Raw genomic sequence first — 17,652 nt, 5'->3', positions numbered from 1 at the left:
CGTCTTCCTTTTGAATGTATAGACGAGAGTTTGTGCTGCATCGATAGTCGACTTGTACGACTTTTAATACGATTTGCATTCGTGAGCGAGCCCCGTGCAGACTGGTGCAGAGGAGCACTCACGAGGAGAAAGGACGCTGCCACTGTAGAGTAACATTACCCAAACAGGAAACCTTTTATCTGCTGAGTAACACAGGCAGCAGTCAAAAGGGTTCTCTTCAGAAAACCAGAAAGCACACCACAATGTCCTGAACTGTATAATGATACAAGGCTGCTGGGAGTACAGTGCCCTTACTCTATTATCAAACAAAAATGTACACACCTTCCCATCTAGAAATAAACTTTGGCGTGTTTCAACTCCAAAATTGGTGATAGATACTGTTGCTTTTATCTTTTTTATCTTCAAGATTAGTTTCTGGAACCTTTTTTTGCACAATTAATGGAGTTTGTATTACCCGTCATGGTTTCTCCTAGATTTCTGTAAAAAAAATATAAAGGTTTCTGTTACGTTATCTCAAGTGAGGAAAGAACATGAAAAACTTAAATTAATCAGTTAAGCAGAAAAAAAGATCCCTTTGGTCCCAAACCTTTAAAAGATTAATTTATCTTACATTATAAATGGAAATGGAACATGCCAAAAAATTCTATTAAGAAGTTAAGAGTAAAAACTATTTGAAACAGCCGCGTCTGAAGTGGGAAAGTGGACCACTTTGAAAAAGCAATATAGTCCGGTGAAACCTGGGTAAAAAAAAAAAATGGGAGCTATAATTCTTACAGAAATAAGAACTTTCAATCATTTTGATCATTTTGTCCCAAGATACTGTAATTTAAAAACACTTGCTGCAGATGGATTTTGCTTTTTGTTTTTAGGGGGGTTTAAGGAAATAGTCCCAACATGTTACTTCTGGAAACTGAAAGTTTTGAATTACTGTTTGTGTTGTTGTGAATTGTTAACGTTTTGACATATTTATGTATTTATATTTAAGTTTTTCCTTTTCTTCCTGCAGCACTTTTGACTTTCACCCCCTTTTTACTCCAAATGCATTCGCAGTGAATGAGATTTCCATTTTAACATCACATTCACGATGCAAGACTGGGGCTTAAGTGTTTCTCATTCATCCTAATGATCACCGTTCTCCTGTATAATCTGATTCAGGAGGCGTTTAGCGGCGCCTGTTCTGGTGCGATATTTTTAGGCTATGGAATTGCGCTTTGGTGCAGCTGTTCGGTTCGCTTGTAATATTTTCAGCCCTGTTTGCATTTTTGTCATGGACTGAATCCACGCAGTGCCAAAGGAACACACACATTTTGCCGCGCACTGGGAGCAGAAGTGCATTCACACACACCGTGCTCCTCCTTTAACCTCTCCAACTGACTTGATCCAGACAGACTGAGGTTGTCAATGCTCTGCTTGTCATTACATCACGCGAGTTCAGTTAACCAACCACAAACTAAGTGGTCCCTATAGGCATGGTCTCAGTTTGAATCCAAACATGAACAGGCATTAAGAGCTCTGAAGCAAAATTTGGAAGAGATTGAAAATAGGATTATTTGATGATTGAGACTGTGTATGGATTTTTTTTTTTTCGCAATGCATGATTTTTGATATTGTAATACTGCAAAAGACACCACCAGACCATGAAATTTGACATTTTCTAAAACCCATTTTAGGATTTAAAAGGACAGACTTGGCACAGGGGTCAGTGGTACGTCATTTTTGCCTCTCTTTTTAAGATCCATCCATTAGATCTTCCTGCTTAAGCTGCATCTTAAATCTTATTCTTGGATCTTGGATTACTAGTTATTTCCCATCCTTTTGCTGAAACATGAGATCTTATTTGTCAAATTCTGGAATGCATCGACTAATAATGCCAAAGACAAAAATAATTGTCTAACAACAGCATAGGTAAAATTATATACATATCAACAGTTTATAACTGAAATGTTCCCATTTTTTCCCATTCTTTTTATATTCTGCTGGACTTTGTGTGACATTTACAAAGATCAGGTTTTGTGCCAAGCACTGAATAGACCCATGGAGATCCACTGCTGTGCCTAAAAGGTTGGGAAGCCCCACAGTCTACATTTCTACTGATATTTACGCACAAAGAAATATCAACGACAGGCTGTAGATACAAGTGAATTTCAAATACGGCAGAATGCCTCCTCTTTTTAATTATTTATTTATTTATACAGTACCTCTTTGCTATGGTAACTCATATATATTTATTACCATAAATGGACAACTTCAGCTCAATGCACTTACTGTATATTTGTAGCCCCAGTTACAGCAGGAACCCAACAGACTGCAGTAGAGAAAAAACTAGCTGCAACACCACATACACTTCAATTTTAGATATTTTAAAACTTCCCTCAGAACAAATATACATATATATATATATATATATATATATATATATATATATATATATATATATATATATATATATATATTTCCGATCAGACATTGTACCTTGTAAGGTTGTGACCTTTATGATTAAAAAAAAAAACAACAGAACACACTGAGCCAAAATACAAAAGGAGTGTGGGAAAAACCAATTACTTGATTTAAGGGCTTGGGGAAACCATCTTCGGCATCAATATTGAGCTCTTTTTTCTTCTTTACAATGTAGCGTCATTGAGGTTGGCAGATATTCATTTATGTACGGCCCTCTTAAGGTCTGGCTGCAGCGTTTCAGTCACTTTGATTTTCTTTTCCTGTCATTCTGTTGCAGGTTTGTGGCTGTGATTGATCATTGTACCGTTGCATGACCCAGTTTCAGCCAAGTTTTAACTGTTGGACAGATGGCCTCAGATTACTCCAGAATACTCCGGCATCCAAAGCAGTTCATGGTTTTACATGCAGTTTAGTCGAGCTACAGCTATAGCTTAAGTAAGCTGTTTGATTGGACTCCTTTATGTCTCCCAGAATCCACTGAATCCTCACATGAATCCTCCAGGCCAGTAAACTGCCAAACCTTGCAATCATTTAACCAAATGGTATCGACTTAATAATATCTCCCACCCCCACCTGTCGTCTGTTATCCTTCACTGTAACCTCAAAATCCATTACACACTTGTTTCATTGATTGTTTAAAAGGGGTTGATCTTTATTTGTGTGTGTTTATTCTCCGCCACATCGTTCCGTGATTTTACAGGCTCAATTAGGGCTGGGCGATATGGACCAAAAGTCATATCTCGATATTTTCTAGCTGAATGGCGATACTCGATATATCTCGATATTTTTTCTGTGCCTTAATTGGGGTTTCCCCCAAAGCATTATAGCATAGCATCTCTGTTAGCTTCCTTTTTTTCTGAGGCAAACCCTTAAAAAAACAGTCAGTTTTAATACAAAGCCTCGTGCCAAATGTCACACAGCTACCTTTATTAACAGAGGTCTGCACAATATCAAAATGTATAAAACAAATGAAATAAAAATAAACTGCCTGCATATATAGAATAAAAATGCTTCTTGAATAAAATAAAACAAATATCCCTTTCCTGCATAACAATTAAATTAAAATACACTGTGCAATTAATACAATGTAGACAGTAACAGGCAGACTTTTCCACTGAGGTTGACAGTTGTGCAAATAACAAAATATTTGTGCAAATCTCAAATAAAACATTCAAGTCAATTTGTCACAAAATAAGCTATATCAAAATCATAAAAAAAAAAAATGTAAAAAAAAAATAAATTAAAAAAAAAAAAAAAAAAAATCGATATAAACGATATTGTCTCGTACCATATCGTGTTTGAAAATATATCGATACATATTAAAATCTCGATATATCGCCCAGCCCTAGGCTCAATGTTTGCTGCTGACGCCGTCCTCCAGCTGCAGCTTGTTGAGGTGTAACACTTCAACACACATAGTTGTCTCAAGCTGTTCAATGACATTTGTAATACAGATCTCTGTGTTTGCGGGAGCAATCATGACTCTCTGAGAGCCTGGTACTCTCACAGCAAGCAGCTTTGCGAAAGCAAGAACAGAAAGTGGTTGAAAACAAGGAGGGAAGCGATGAGGAAGGAGCACATATAGAGGGACAAAGCTGTTAAAAGTCTTCTGCAGATTGAGTGTTTACTGAGACTGCTGTCATGCTGTCCGAGGCGATACGAGTGTCCTGTTGTCCACGGTAGGAGCTTCATTGTTAAATGAGGTTGCAGTGGTTGGAGCTTTAGCCAAACAATTGTGATTGATGCAGCTGACGGTGCACATAATCACATAACCCTGACACGACTCCCTGCATACATATTGTGCCTGTTCACTGACTGTAATATCAGCTTTCACAGAGTGCAAAATGCTGGATGATAAGTGGGGAGCTGTCCATGGTCCTGAAATCAGCTGAGCAAAAGCCTTGATAAAGCAACTCCCTCGCTCACCTACTTGGATGCGTTTTGTGGACGGGACATTTTTATGGTGAGCTTTTAATTGATTCAATCATAGCACGCTGCTGGCATGTTTCCACATCGGTGCCAATGAGTCTTTTTAAGGAGCTGAGTTTCATCTCCAGAGGGTATAACGATCCCAATCCCACTAATCACCGCAAGTACACTTCAGCTTTTATTAGGGTCTTGGGGAACAGTAAATTTGCAGAGAGGACTTTTGTGTGCACAGTGCACCATAGTGCAGCATAGGAAAGGCAATATTTACCCCGCAACCATAATATACCATAGTAGTGGTCGTCCATTCCCTTTGCTTTTGTGCTGCTTTACTGTGGAGTTAGCAGCTTGATGTGTCTGACAAGAAAATAACTGATTAAATTGGGTTATTGGAGTCTTAAAAGGCAAGATAAAACCTAAATAAATATATTCATCTCACATGTACCTCTTCCAGCACTCTTAATCACAACAGATCAGTCAGTATATAGTTCTGATGATGATGACTGACAGCCGTTTTCATGGTTATTACAATAGCAGATCAATCAAAGCTTAGTCAGTGGATTCCCTGATAACAAGTCCCTGTGCCAGATGATGTGGGTGTATTCATGAATAAGAAGAAAGAAGAAGAAGAAAAACAACTCTTGATAAAGACTGGTTAGACTGATTGTAAATGAAAGGTCGTAAAGAATAATATACTGCTACTCTTTAAGGACTTATAACTCAGCTATTATGGAGTAAATTCCTTTGATGGTACAAATAAGATGATTTTCTTTTACGTATCATACTGATGGACTGTGGAGATCTTGAGTTAGATCACTGTCTTGGATGATGTCAGCTTTTGAAGCAGCAAAAATTATTTTTTTAAATGTTAAAATATACATTTCAACTTTGTCTGAAGGAATATTGGATTACTTTAATAAAGTGCTGTCTGGCTCTGGCGATCTTTCATCCCTGCTATTGGCACAAATCATCCTAAGTAATCCTAAGTACGTGTACTTTTTAACCTTTTCTTATTAACTTATATGCTTATTTTTTACCATACAACACACGAGGAGTTTTTATAAATATATATATACACGAGTTACACATGTGTGCAGAGAGTTGTGTCAAGGTAGCATACCACCCCGGTATGCTTGGTAAAGTAAATAAACCTTTCTGACATTATTTAATGTGTGTGATTCAACTTCTTACACTTGGGACTTCTCTCTTTGTCGGTAATTTGGATTCTGGGGGTTCACTTCCCCCTTTTAAACTATTAGTTTTCTATTCAGACTGCAGACATGAATCTTCTGAAATCAATTAAGTGTCAGACACAATAATGAATTGAAGTTAGTATATCAGCTCAGCCTGACTGTCAGGCTATTAGACCTGAAGTGCTCAATCCAAAGTCCTGTTCTTGAAATGGATTTTCCGATGGGAAGCACAAGTCTTCATTTGATGATAAATGATTGGGACGATTAACAAACATCTGCTGAAAAAATATATTTGTTAATCTACGGGTGAATGTGAAGCAATACCTCACTGGAATGAAGGCATTTGCACAAGTTTTTCTTTTTGAGACGTTCCAAAGCTTTTTCTGCAATTGAGCAACTCCCAAAACGCAAACATTTCATTCTGCTTGTTTAGCAAACATCCTTTTTTTCAGCGAGCTTGCAGAATGAAGTTTAAAATTCAAGGGGTTGCATAACAAATATTTGGTATGCATATTTAAATGTACGTGTATGTGTGTGCATGCTCGCTTTAGCAGTGTAACCCTGTTGTCTTAAAGTGGTAAAGCCATGTAAAATAAGAACACTTCTAGGTCATTTCTTTTAACGGTATGCAACGATGTTTCATTTATGAGGAGTGAGGATGAGAGGGGAGTTACGGCAGAAAATGGAACAGAAACGTGCACTAAATGGAGGAGGGGTCAGTAGAGGGCTGGGAATGTCGCACTAAGAGCAAAGTTTGAGATAAATTGGAGCATTAATGAGCGCAATGAAGAAGAGGTGAAGTATTAGCAAGCCAATTAAGGAAATTTGGCCGACAGATTAATGCCAGATCAGATTATCTTTTTCAAATGACAGCAGCACAAATCCGTTTAATTCAGATGAGACGTCAGTCCAATGTAAAAAACACACGATCGGTGGAGAGGCTAGCAGGCATGTCAACGGATTCCAAAGTATTGGCACCAGTGGTCCATATGGCAACGAGTGACAAAGCACCGCACAGCAGCACAAACACACCACACTGAAAATATTATGACAATTTGATTATTATGGACTGGCTCAACAAAGCATTTAAAACACTAAATGCTTAACAGACTTAAAGTAATTTGTGGTTCTTTCCAGTCGGAGGGAACAACATGTTTCAATGCCATAGATTCTGCTGGTTTATTTGATTTTGCATTTTAGGAAGAGTTTGGTTTTGTTGGCATTCAGAGCAAGTTTTGAATCACATGAAGCATCCTGGGCTTATTAAAAGCTTGTTGTAGCTAACAGCCTGAATAGATATGGTTCAGAACATTCTGTCCATTTGTTATTTAAAAAAAAAAAAAAAAGAGGTCCCAGGGCTGATCCCTGAGAATCACCTTTGATACCTGGAGTTGTTTCTGCCTCTAATTATTTTTTTCATTGAACATGTTTTTATATATATATATATATATATATATATATATATATATATATATATATATATATACCGTATTTTCTGGACTATAAGCCGCTACTTTTTCCATAGGTTTTCAACCATGCAGCTTATACAAAGGTGCAGCTATTCTGTGGATTTTTCTTCCACCGCTCGGAGCGCTCTAAGAATCAAAACTAAGACAAAATAAATGCAGAGAAGAATACGCTACTTCTTCTTTAGCAGATAGAAGTAGAAGCAGATTTCAAATAGATAAATAAATAGCGGTTATTTTCTCTTGGTTCTGTCCCGTTTTAATCAGCAAAGTTGCTGCCGTGTTAAAAGACACCGTTAGGAAAGATCTATTTAGGTACAAACATGTACATCATTTACAGTTCAAAATCCTTCTGTACATGTAGTAAATATCTAATCTAACAACAGAAATATCTGCGGCTGAAAGATCTTTTTTTTTTTTTAAATAGAGCGGATGCGGCTTATATGCAGGTGCGGCTTATAGTCCAGAAAATACGGTATATATATTTTTTTATCCCTGATTCTTTTACCATTTTTGAACACGTTTGTTTTGTTGAGGAAAAGCATCATCAAAGAATGTACTTATTTACTAAAAATTTAAATTCTACAAGACAAAGGAAAATGGGGACTGAGTCTTTTTCTGAAAATAGTTTTACGTCATATTTAACCACAAAGTTTCTTAATAGATTAATAATAAAGTATGGTTTACATTTGGGACTTTTTGTGTTTCCAAGTGAGAATGTGAGATGTTGTTCAATGATGCCTTTAGCATTGGAGGAGTTTTAGTTGAGAATAGATTCATTTGTGATGTCTTTTCTGTGCGTTTTAAGATGGGTATGCTTAGCCAAGCAGAAATCTGAAATATGTTTGAGAAGTTGCAAAAACTACTAAAATCATGAGATACTGAAACCAGTTTCAGTTTAACCAGTTTCAGTTTTTTTCAACCAGATACTGATATGAAGAGTTTTGGTCATCTGATGATCAAGAGCTAGAAGTTAAGATTACACTTCACACTTCTACCTCCTTTGAGACCAGGCGTCCTCTAAATACTAAATCCATCAGTCGATGTCTTTGTTAGAAACAGATTTGTTCAACTATGTTTGTATTAAACTGTTTGCATCATTTGTTGATGATACAAAACGTGTCTATTTTAGTTAATGAACTGCAAATATTGGAATGGATAAACCCACTGTTTTAAAATATGCATGGATTTGACTTGATTGGATCACAAATTCCTGAAATGAAGACGGGCCGTGGAGTGAAATGGTTACACACCAGGACTTGCTGGATCCTAAAGCAGCACAAAGAAGTTATTTTTCATGCCAAAATATTGGTCTCAATTTCATCTTAAAGAGTTTTTGCTTATTGTTAGGACACTTATTCCATCTTTTACATTTTCCTGTCCTTAACTCTAGGAACAATCAGTGAAGGAAACGTTGCTTTCTTTCAATGACACAATCAACTTGAGGCCTAGAAGCTCAACAAGGATGTCTACATTTATTCTTAATTTACTCTGTTGGTTCCAAATATATGGTTATAACTTATAACTCTGTAATAACTTTATTACAAACTTTCATTATTATTATTATTCACGTTTGGTGATACCAAAAGATGCTGAAATGTATTTGGAAAAAAAAAAAGAAAAAAACAAAGTGAATACCAAGAAAGGGTTGGAAACAGGGAAGGAATCTTAACAATCAAAAACTCTGATGTCACATCTATTATGAATACTGTTTTTTAACCACTTTGCAAGTGGTTTTTCCTGTTTTTTATTTCTTTATTGGATTTTTTGGGGAGAAATGGAAGAGTGGCTCGTCTGCTTCCATTTTTTCCACCTCGTCTTACTGCGATCCTCCAGTCATTCATCAAACAGGCACGATTCAAAACTGACAGCACAAAGCATGATACCGACCGAGATTTTACTAAACCCCGTTTCACTCATGCGGTACAAAACGCAGTGAACCGATGGGCTGTTTTATACCACTCTGTGTGAGATTTGAGTTGGCTTCACAGTCTCTTCTTTCTTTGAACTGAAATATTACACCAGCACCAAGAGGGAAAAGAAATCTGCTGCATCCTTTACCTTGTTCTTTTTTGCCGGTGCAGCATTTAAACTAGAGCCAGAGTGTTTCTAACGGAGCGGCCACTGAGTTAAAAGAGACATGGTTTGCACGCTAAGTTATTTTGGGCTAATTGTGAATTTTTGCTGTAGATTTTTTTTTGTTTCCTTCACCCTTTGCATATCCAGCTGCCAGTGTACATCGTTCAGAGATCCCCAAACCACTCCAGTCACGATCTCAGTTTGTAAAAGAAAGGCTGAGTGGAACTACTGACTCAGCCAAGCTGTTAAAATGAAATAGAAGCATCCCAAAACTCAAATTTACATTTTTCATGTATATTTCATGTACTTTCCACCCATCCGCTGAACATACACGCCCTCCTCCGAGGGGGCTGCTATCTTCAGCAACATTTGGGACACTCAGCAGCTGAGCTTGTAAAAAGAAAGAAGACATTTTGCCCAATAAAATTGTGTTTTATTCAGATTTACTCTAGTTTTGTGAAGCGGTGATAATCAGCGAGATGATTCGAGCTGGGAGAGTCAGCTTTTACTATACTGGCCTCTGAAAGTACCGTCATAATGTGGGCTAAAGCATCTCAGGAGAGCTTTTTGTGCAAATTTGTTCAGTCTGCATGAGGATCTTCAGGGGGTTGCCGTATTTAATGCTTCTTGTCGCGTGTGGAGGGTATATTCATAAAAGAAAGGTCAAAGCTAATTATTTGCACTCGGAGGAGTAATAAGTAGCCATGCCACTGGCAGAGGAGGCCCTCATTATTGAGGTAAGATCTTTAAAATGCCGCAGGAGCTAGTTTGCATTGTAATTCAGCCAATTCATATTCTGAATTGAAAATGTGTGTCAGGAAGGACTAGAGCAGAAAATGTTCAGTGACTTAGATTCATCTCCATTCTTTTTAAGAGACTATCAAGCAGAGATTAGTATTGTGAGGGTTCAGTGATCCATGGTAGACTTTGCTCTCAAATCAGATCAGAAAATGACTAAATTTGGAGGCTAAGTGTCAAAATATAAGATCTCCCCACAAGCATGTGGTTACTGATGAATCATACTTTTCAAGCTTTTGGGTCTAATCTTTTGATTATCCTTTTGTTTGGAACAGAAGCACCTAGTGAATGTTTGAGTATCCTCAGATTTGTGCACTGTAGATCACAGACCGTCATTTTTTATATAGTTCTACTACATATTTACATTTATGAAGAGCCCGGGGATGCGAGTTTATAACAGCCTTTATAAAAAAAACAAGAATAAAATCAAAATAATTCACGCCCACAAAGTACAATATTTACAAGTTGTCGTGTTCAATTTTGGAAAAAAGGACTTAGAAATGACTAAAACACAACTTTCTAGGAACCTGAAGCACAAGTGTGTTGGAAAGAAGTTTGAATTGCATGACAATAAGATCATGACACCCTTGAATGGCCAGACAAGCAATCAGAGGCAGGAGGCATGTGACGTAAGCCGACTGATAACCAGACAAGTATCAATAACTGACATTCAAAATGCAGTGAACGCTGTTAAAAACTGTTGTGGATTTTGCATTAAAAACATGTTGATCTAAGGTTGTTTTTAGCAATTATCAAACCATCTTGATTGTTTGAATCCTAACTCTTGGACGTCCTGTATAAATCCTCAGTTAAAGTTTGGCCCCGTCCTGTTGTGATTGGCTCGGTACGTTATATACCGGTGGAAGTGGCTCAGAATAGAAAGGATACCAGACCACCATCTCACAAAAGACAGTTTTCACTAAGTGAATTAGTCAAGCTGGCCAAGTTGCAGCGACCCAAAGAACAAAGTCTACGTTCAACACCATGCAGAGCTAAATATGTCAACCGTAGCCACTAAGAAAAGCAGCAAAATGTCCAAGAATTAAAAACCAGTGATAGTAAGTTATAGAAAAAAGCAAATCTTTGCAGGAAAGGGAAGGAAATCTGCTTAAAGTTAGACCTGCAGTATATATAATATAGTTGCAGAACGATAAAGGGCACTGACGGTCCACGTGTTTGACGTGGACCCACGTGTTTGACCACATGTTTAGAGGACCGGCCAGGGTGATCGGCGGAGCGTTCTTGCTGATCGGAGCATGTACCGGTACCTGAGTTAGGAGGCCCATGCCAGCTGGCTCCACTCCATCCTGTGGACATATGATGCAGCAAAAACCCACATAACCTCGGCGACCACCGTCTTTGTTATTAAGTGACCATTATTATACCATCATGTCGGAGATAAACACAGGTGCACGCTGACTAACACTGATGCTGGTTATGCAAGGCAATATCTGTTGTGCAACAGATCGCTGTGATCCCATCTTTAGTTTTATGAAACAAATGAATGAAAAATGTGAGAAGAAGCAATTAGCAGGGGGGATATTGAGGAGAAAAAACCTCACGTGATGGTCGTTTATTGGGTTTGTTGCAAAGTCCTACGTCATGAAGCTCATGGCATTTAATTTATTTGAATGGGTTGCACATTTTCATGACAAAAATATATTCTTGTCAGCACAGTTTTGTCTAAAAAGAAGCTTGCATTATATTATAAAGTAGTACGAATGGCTCAGGGGGGAATCGATCCCTCGAGACAAGATTTTTGAGAGCAACATGAAATGACCACTTTGAAAAATAAGAGTTTCTCTCTGAAGTCAATATGCTTTATTGTCAGCAGCGCAAAGAACAAAGCACCCTGCCACTTCTTTGGGATGCATATCGAATAACTGGTTTGTTGAGGGGAAATGTTTCAAAGGTAGAAGCAAAGGAAAAGGTCTTGCATCAATAAAGGAAAGTAACTTTGTGTCATTTAAGCTGGAAGAGACACTGCTGTTCACTAAAAAAAGACATCTTTCATGTGGAGTCAGGGGTTACATTTCTAGCAACAACTGCTTGTGTCGTGATCTGTCAACGTTTGTACGTTTCAGCAAATATATTGTTGAGTCAGCACTCTTTTGTATCTTAGAAAAAGTGGTGAAGGAGGGAGCAACAACAGAAGTCAAGGAGACGTCTGAACCATCCTGATGGGAGAGGATTATCTCGTCGGGGGTTCAAGGCCGTCTTTTTAAACTGTCATATTTTAGAGGTTTTTTTTTTTTTTTTTTAAACCAACATTGCTGAAACAACTCAGTTCATAGGAAATTGTGAAACTGGAATGAATCTGACTGAACTGATTTGTGTACAGAGGCATGAAATCCTGTTTCAGAACTAACTACATACAGATTTCAGGGATTTGGAGCTGATAAACCACATTTAACTACCAGTAGTTTAACTTAACTTTGACACCTTATTTCTGCTTTTAGTTCCTGTTAGGTAAGATCTACTTATGTAGTTTAATTGAGCTTAGAATAATACACGGTTGATTTTAGTAAACCATTAGAAGAAAGAGGAAGGACACAAGTTGGCACGAAAGACAAATACAAATTCTTTTAGTGACTATTTTCCGGTTTTGCTGTTAGACTGTGCCAGTTTAAAACAATTTAATAGTTTGTTGCTGTTATTTTGTGCATTTTGTGCCTTTTTGATTGAGATGATGTACAGTAGATGTAAATTTCCATTGCTCCATAATTCTTAGTCGCTGATACAAATAGTGTGGAGGGGAAAAACGAAGACAAAAAAATGAGAAGAAACATAGAAAGTGTATCAAAAATTTGGCTCTCTATATAAAATGTACATATTTCAACAACAAAAAAAAAGAAATCTCATATATTGTTATATGTGTTCCAGAGAAGGTTTTTGTAGACCTTCATTATCTTTTCGCTGCGTCAAAAAACTGTTTTGTTTTAGTGATCGAACTAGTTTCTCCTTATCGTTTTCCTCTAAGAAAAATTAAGATTTGAACTGAATTTAATTGGAATGAATTTATCTGAATGATACTTTATTCATCCCTGAAGGGAAAATATATTTTTGCAGTGTCAATCAAAACAGGCTGGACGCATCACAGGTTCAGTCTCTCAGCAGACACCCAGTACTTCAGTATCCAACATCCACCAGCTGTTATTAACAAACACTCCTGTACCACATCTGTGAGGTCTTTTGTCCTTCTGTCCGTCCAACATCCATCTAAAGAGATGCTGGATTGTAAGACATGGTCTTAGAGCTATCTCTCCAAAAACATGCCTGCTGTCTCCTGTCAGCGACATCAGCTCATCCATCCCAACATCCCTGACATTCTGCTCAGTGGGGGAATAAACGGTCAATACATCTTCCTTTTTTACTGTTCACTTTCTCCCTCTCGGCTCTTCTGCATTTGTAGTATTCTTCTGATCATTGACTACATTTTGCAAGTTCCAGCTTTCCATTGCTGTCGATGCTCAATTATAGAAATGTTGAAAAGTGGCAAAATTACCAGCAGAAATCCTTCCAGCTAGGACAGAATCCAAAAATATATATATATATATACAAAAACCTAGTTTAAATGAATAAAAGGCCGGCAAGAGAGCTCAAGCAGATATTAAGGAAAATCCAATTTAAAGGAGCGACTGTGATAGACGACAAAAGATATGTCCCATCCCGCACCTGCTCCATGTCTGAGCTGTGTTGCACGGTGGTGGAGGGTTGATTGTTTAGGCCTGTTGTGGAGCCATACAACGTGAGGACCAGAGCATTTTTATGATGATTATCATGTATTCAATACATAAAACCTCAGAATTGAAAGAGGGAGTGTACTTTCTTGCACAGCTGCACACGCTCATTCAAACACACACATACACACATACACACAAAAGTACTCACACACGGCGTGGATTTGTTTTCTCTGTGATGAGAGGGATTATGGGATAAAGGAGGCAAGGCCACAGCAGTTTAGTTCAGTTTGGACCAAAGCTGCTCTCAGCAGCAGCACAATGACAAATGCAGATGAGTGCGCGGCTGCACACATGGATCTGCATGGCTGTTAACGTCCCGGCCGCTGCACACACCGGAGGAGAGGTGATTGGGATTGGAGCCTGCCGGCAGAGCTGTTTATCCTCCCGATGCCCGATGATGGACAGAAACACAAGCTTTTAAGTTGAAGCCGCAGACTAGAAAGGAACTGTGATGAAAGGCACCTCCTGCTTTTTAAGGATATTTTGAATATGAGCTGGTTTTTTTTATTTTTTTTTATTTGAAAACTCTTTTGCAGTTTTTGTTTATGGAAGCATGGAAATATCCCTGTTGCTTGAAACAAGTGAAACTACCTCTTTTTTCTGTATGTCCTACTTTAGCCAGTTTGAAATAGGACAAAGGGTGATTAATCTTACATGTCATGACATGACAAAATGATGTATTCAACCCATCGACAACACAATCAGCTGGATTGTTACGGTGATGACATCCTCATATAGTATGCAATTTACTTCAATATTTTTTTCTTTTTTTTCTTTTACACATGACTGATTGCTTGGGTTTTATATTTCATAAGTATCTACCCAAAGGCTTGTGCTCGTACTGGATAACTGGACCACTAGGTAGCCAGCTGTGGGATTATTAGTCTGCATTTTCTTTGCTGCAGCTGTCCAGTCTGAGTGGCTGCAGGAAGAAAACTCAGACAGGTTCTCAAGAACAAAACAAGATCATTTATGGCATTTGTGACCATTTATATAAGTTATGAAATTGATGTTTTCTAATCTGTAGGTCACTGCAGCTGGTGAGACGATGCAAATTTGAACTATTGACTCAACACACTTTATTCATGAGGATTATGTGTCCGGTCGAGCATATTTAAGCCTCAGTGGAGCAACTCTCTTCTCCAATATCGTCTTTCTGTTTCCGGAACTGCTCATTGACTTTGTTAGGATGATCTGCAATAAGCGAATCAGCTGTCACGTCGGTCCTTTCCCCCGCTTTCCTTCTCTGCGTGCATGCAGTTTTGCAGAGCGTCTACGGCGGCTCTGCGCGTTCGCACAGCCATTGATTGCCCGGCTACGGAGTCGATGAGCTGTTATTTGAGTGCGGTCGATTGCACTAAGCAGAACTACCTCACACTGAGACAAGAAGTCCCACTAATTGGACTGAAAGGTTTGTAACCAGCGTTGCACTAAGTGCTCCTGAGTGCCTTTATCCAGAGCAAGGGGATTTATGAATTGAGATGATCCCTGTATGAAAACCTCTCAGTGAAGCTTAAGATTTATTTCATCTCTATGAAAAAGTCTGCAGGAGTTGGTGCTATGATGCTCTTTAATAATGTTTTAGTCAAACAGGTGATTATCTGGGTGAAATGGTTAGTTTTAGCTCCGCTGTAGTCTTGAAACTTGGTAAAGTGGTCCATCTTTGATAGGTTTACCTCTTTTTATCGATTTCCTACAAGGTGAAAATAAACGTGTCTTTTCTTTTTTTGCTTCAGCCACAGGAATAAAACGACGGGCTGGCCACCCCCCGGCCCCGGTTCCTGGGGAGGACTGCAGGGCCCCCCGTACAGCTGGGACAGCATGAACAGCAGCAGAGATGGACGGGACTTCCTCACCCAGTATGTTTGATCCTAATGATGCACTCAAGCAAGTACCTTCACTTAAATCTCCTTTCACGATAACAAACCTTTGGAGGAGTACTTGTGGTGTTTTAAAGATAGGAATCTCTGGTCTTCTTGGAGGGCCATGTCGGTATTTGAAATATTTTCTTTTTTCGCCATCAGCCATGGAGCTTGATAAGAGGACGTATTCTGTCCTCCTCCTGTGTGAATCCAATAACCTAGAATCTGTTCCAAAACACACACTTGTACACTTGAAATGACCATCCTGACTGCATAAGTGTTTCCACCCTGCAAGTACCAAGTGTAAGCATGAGAAAAGGTTGGAATTTTGAGTGTGGAATGCTGAACGTAGCCGTGATGGTGCAGCTTTAAGGTATTATAAAGTAAATTTCTGTTTACTGGTTGATCCATATTCCCATCCTCACCCATGGTACACGCAGCTTAGTTTCCTTCATGGGATGGCTGTACTCTCACATAGACGAAGGGTGAGAAGTTCAGTCATCTGGGAGACTTTTCAACAAGTACCTACTCAGCCCGACTCCACTCGACCCCCCCCCCCCCCCCCCTCGTTTCTTTTCCACACCCGGATCAGAAGTAGGCGGGTTGGAGCGAAGCTGCTGTGACGTACTCGATTGTGCGACACAAGCGAAGAAGTAAGACGCCAAAGAAGGAGAACGTGGATGAGTTGATATATCTGCTGCAATTGCTCGGTGGCTTGTATTCAATATAAAATTAAAACAACGGAGGGAGAGAAGGCTTCAAGCGGCGAGTCGCTCTTGAAATTATGTCACATCTGATTGGCCAACCCCCCGACCAATCGGTGGCTTGTAGTGTGATGACGTCAGATACAGCCGACTCAGACCGCTTAGAACCTCGGCAGAATCTACTCTGCACCGTTAGAGCCCTAGTGGGAAAGCACTGAGTCGAGTCGGGCTGAGTAGGTACTAGTGGAAAAGCGTCATTGGAGGAGTCCAGCTGAGGTGGGTGGAGTATGTGGTGAGGGTCCTCACTGGACTCAGGAGATGGCCATGTCCGACTGGGAGGAGGCTCAGTGAAACCAAGGACATATCAGAGAGGTCTGGGAATACCTTGGTGTTCCTCTGGGAGCAGAGAGAGGAAGCTCTGGGTTTCTCTGCCGGGGCTGCTGCCCCAGCGACCCGATTTTGGATAAGCGGAAGTTAATGAATACTGTAGATGGAAAATTCATTTTAAAGGGAACCTATTATGCAAAACAAGTTTTCTCTTGCTTTAACATATATAAAGTGGTCTCCCCTCAGCCTGCCAACTCAGAGAAGAAGGAAAGCAACCAAATTCTGCAGTGTCTGTACAGCCGCCCGGATGATCTGTCCAGTGTGATGTGGCTTCTACGAGCCGTTCAGATTCTGCTCCCTTTCGTTACGTAACCAAAATGCAATTTACATAGGTTGGCCTCCGATGCGTGAAACCACGCCCACAACTAACTCTGCCGGCCGGAGCTTCTGCCATTTTTTCGTAGCGGTGTATCGCGTCATTCAGGCAGCCAATCAGCACAGAGCCTCATTATCATAGCCCTGCCCACTCAGAATCCCACATAGTTAATGAGGTTAGAGACTGGGATGATTTTTTTAAAGTTTTTAAGTTTTAAAAGACATGGCTCAGAGGCTGAATTTCTAATTTATCAAAAACAATCAAAAGCTTGTTTTTAAGACATTCAAGGCCTGTTTAAAATAGGTATTAGAGGCCATAATAGGTCCCCTTTAAATTAATTCTGTTTACCACGATCGATGAGAAGTGCAATTGTGGCGATTACTTGAATAAACAGCTGAGACACTGCACAAGTAAATATACACTTAAAGTGTACTCACAACATGATCTATTTAGAAGATAGTCCCAGTCTGACCAAGTGATTGCTAGTTTAGCTTAGCATAGATGCTGGAAATGGATTGCTACGCTCCATATACTTCATTGATCTGAATTTTATGCCTAGCAAAGATGACATGACATTTTGAGTAGTTGTTGGAGATTAGGTTAAAGGTGCTGCTAACAATAAAGTGTACTACCTACGTTAAGGTAGTATCTGTTATGTAAAAGGTAATGCCAACCAATACCAAACCATGGTGTACCAAACCGTGTAATGGAAAAAAAGACG

General features: G+C 39.1%; 1 protein-coding gene across 7 annotated transcripts in view; it reads left to right on the top strand.

Annotated features, from left to right (window-relative positions):
* LOC133425070 (FERM and PDZ domain-containing protein 4-like) overlaps positions 1–17,652 on the top strand; it is a 94,039-nt gene that overhangs the window by 41,543 nt on the left and 34,844 nt on the right. For 5 of the 7 annotated variants that reach the window (XM_061715731.1, XM_061715735.1, XM_061715736.1 and 2 more), the window contains exon 2: positions 15,399–15,521. In XM_061715731.1, the coding sequence (XP_061571715.1) occupies positions 15,399–15,521 (123 nt within the window). Of the gene's footprint in view, positions 1–9,813; positions 9,859–14,259; positions 14,400–15,398; positions 15,522–17,652 lie in introns of those variants that run through there. The other 2 variants (XM_061715737.1, XM_061715732.1) reach the window with 2 other exon arrangements.

Source organism: Cololabis saira, chromosome 24 (assembly GCF_033807715.1).
Source record: "Cololabis saira isolate AMF1-May2022 chromosome 24, fColSai1.1, whole genome shotgun sequence".
Lineage (NCBI taxonomy): Eukaryota > Metazoa > Chordata > Actinopteri > Beloniformes > Belonidae > Cololabis > Cololabis saira.
Note: the sequence above shows the minus strand (reverse complement) of the source record. Positions and strands in the feature narration are given on the sequence as shown.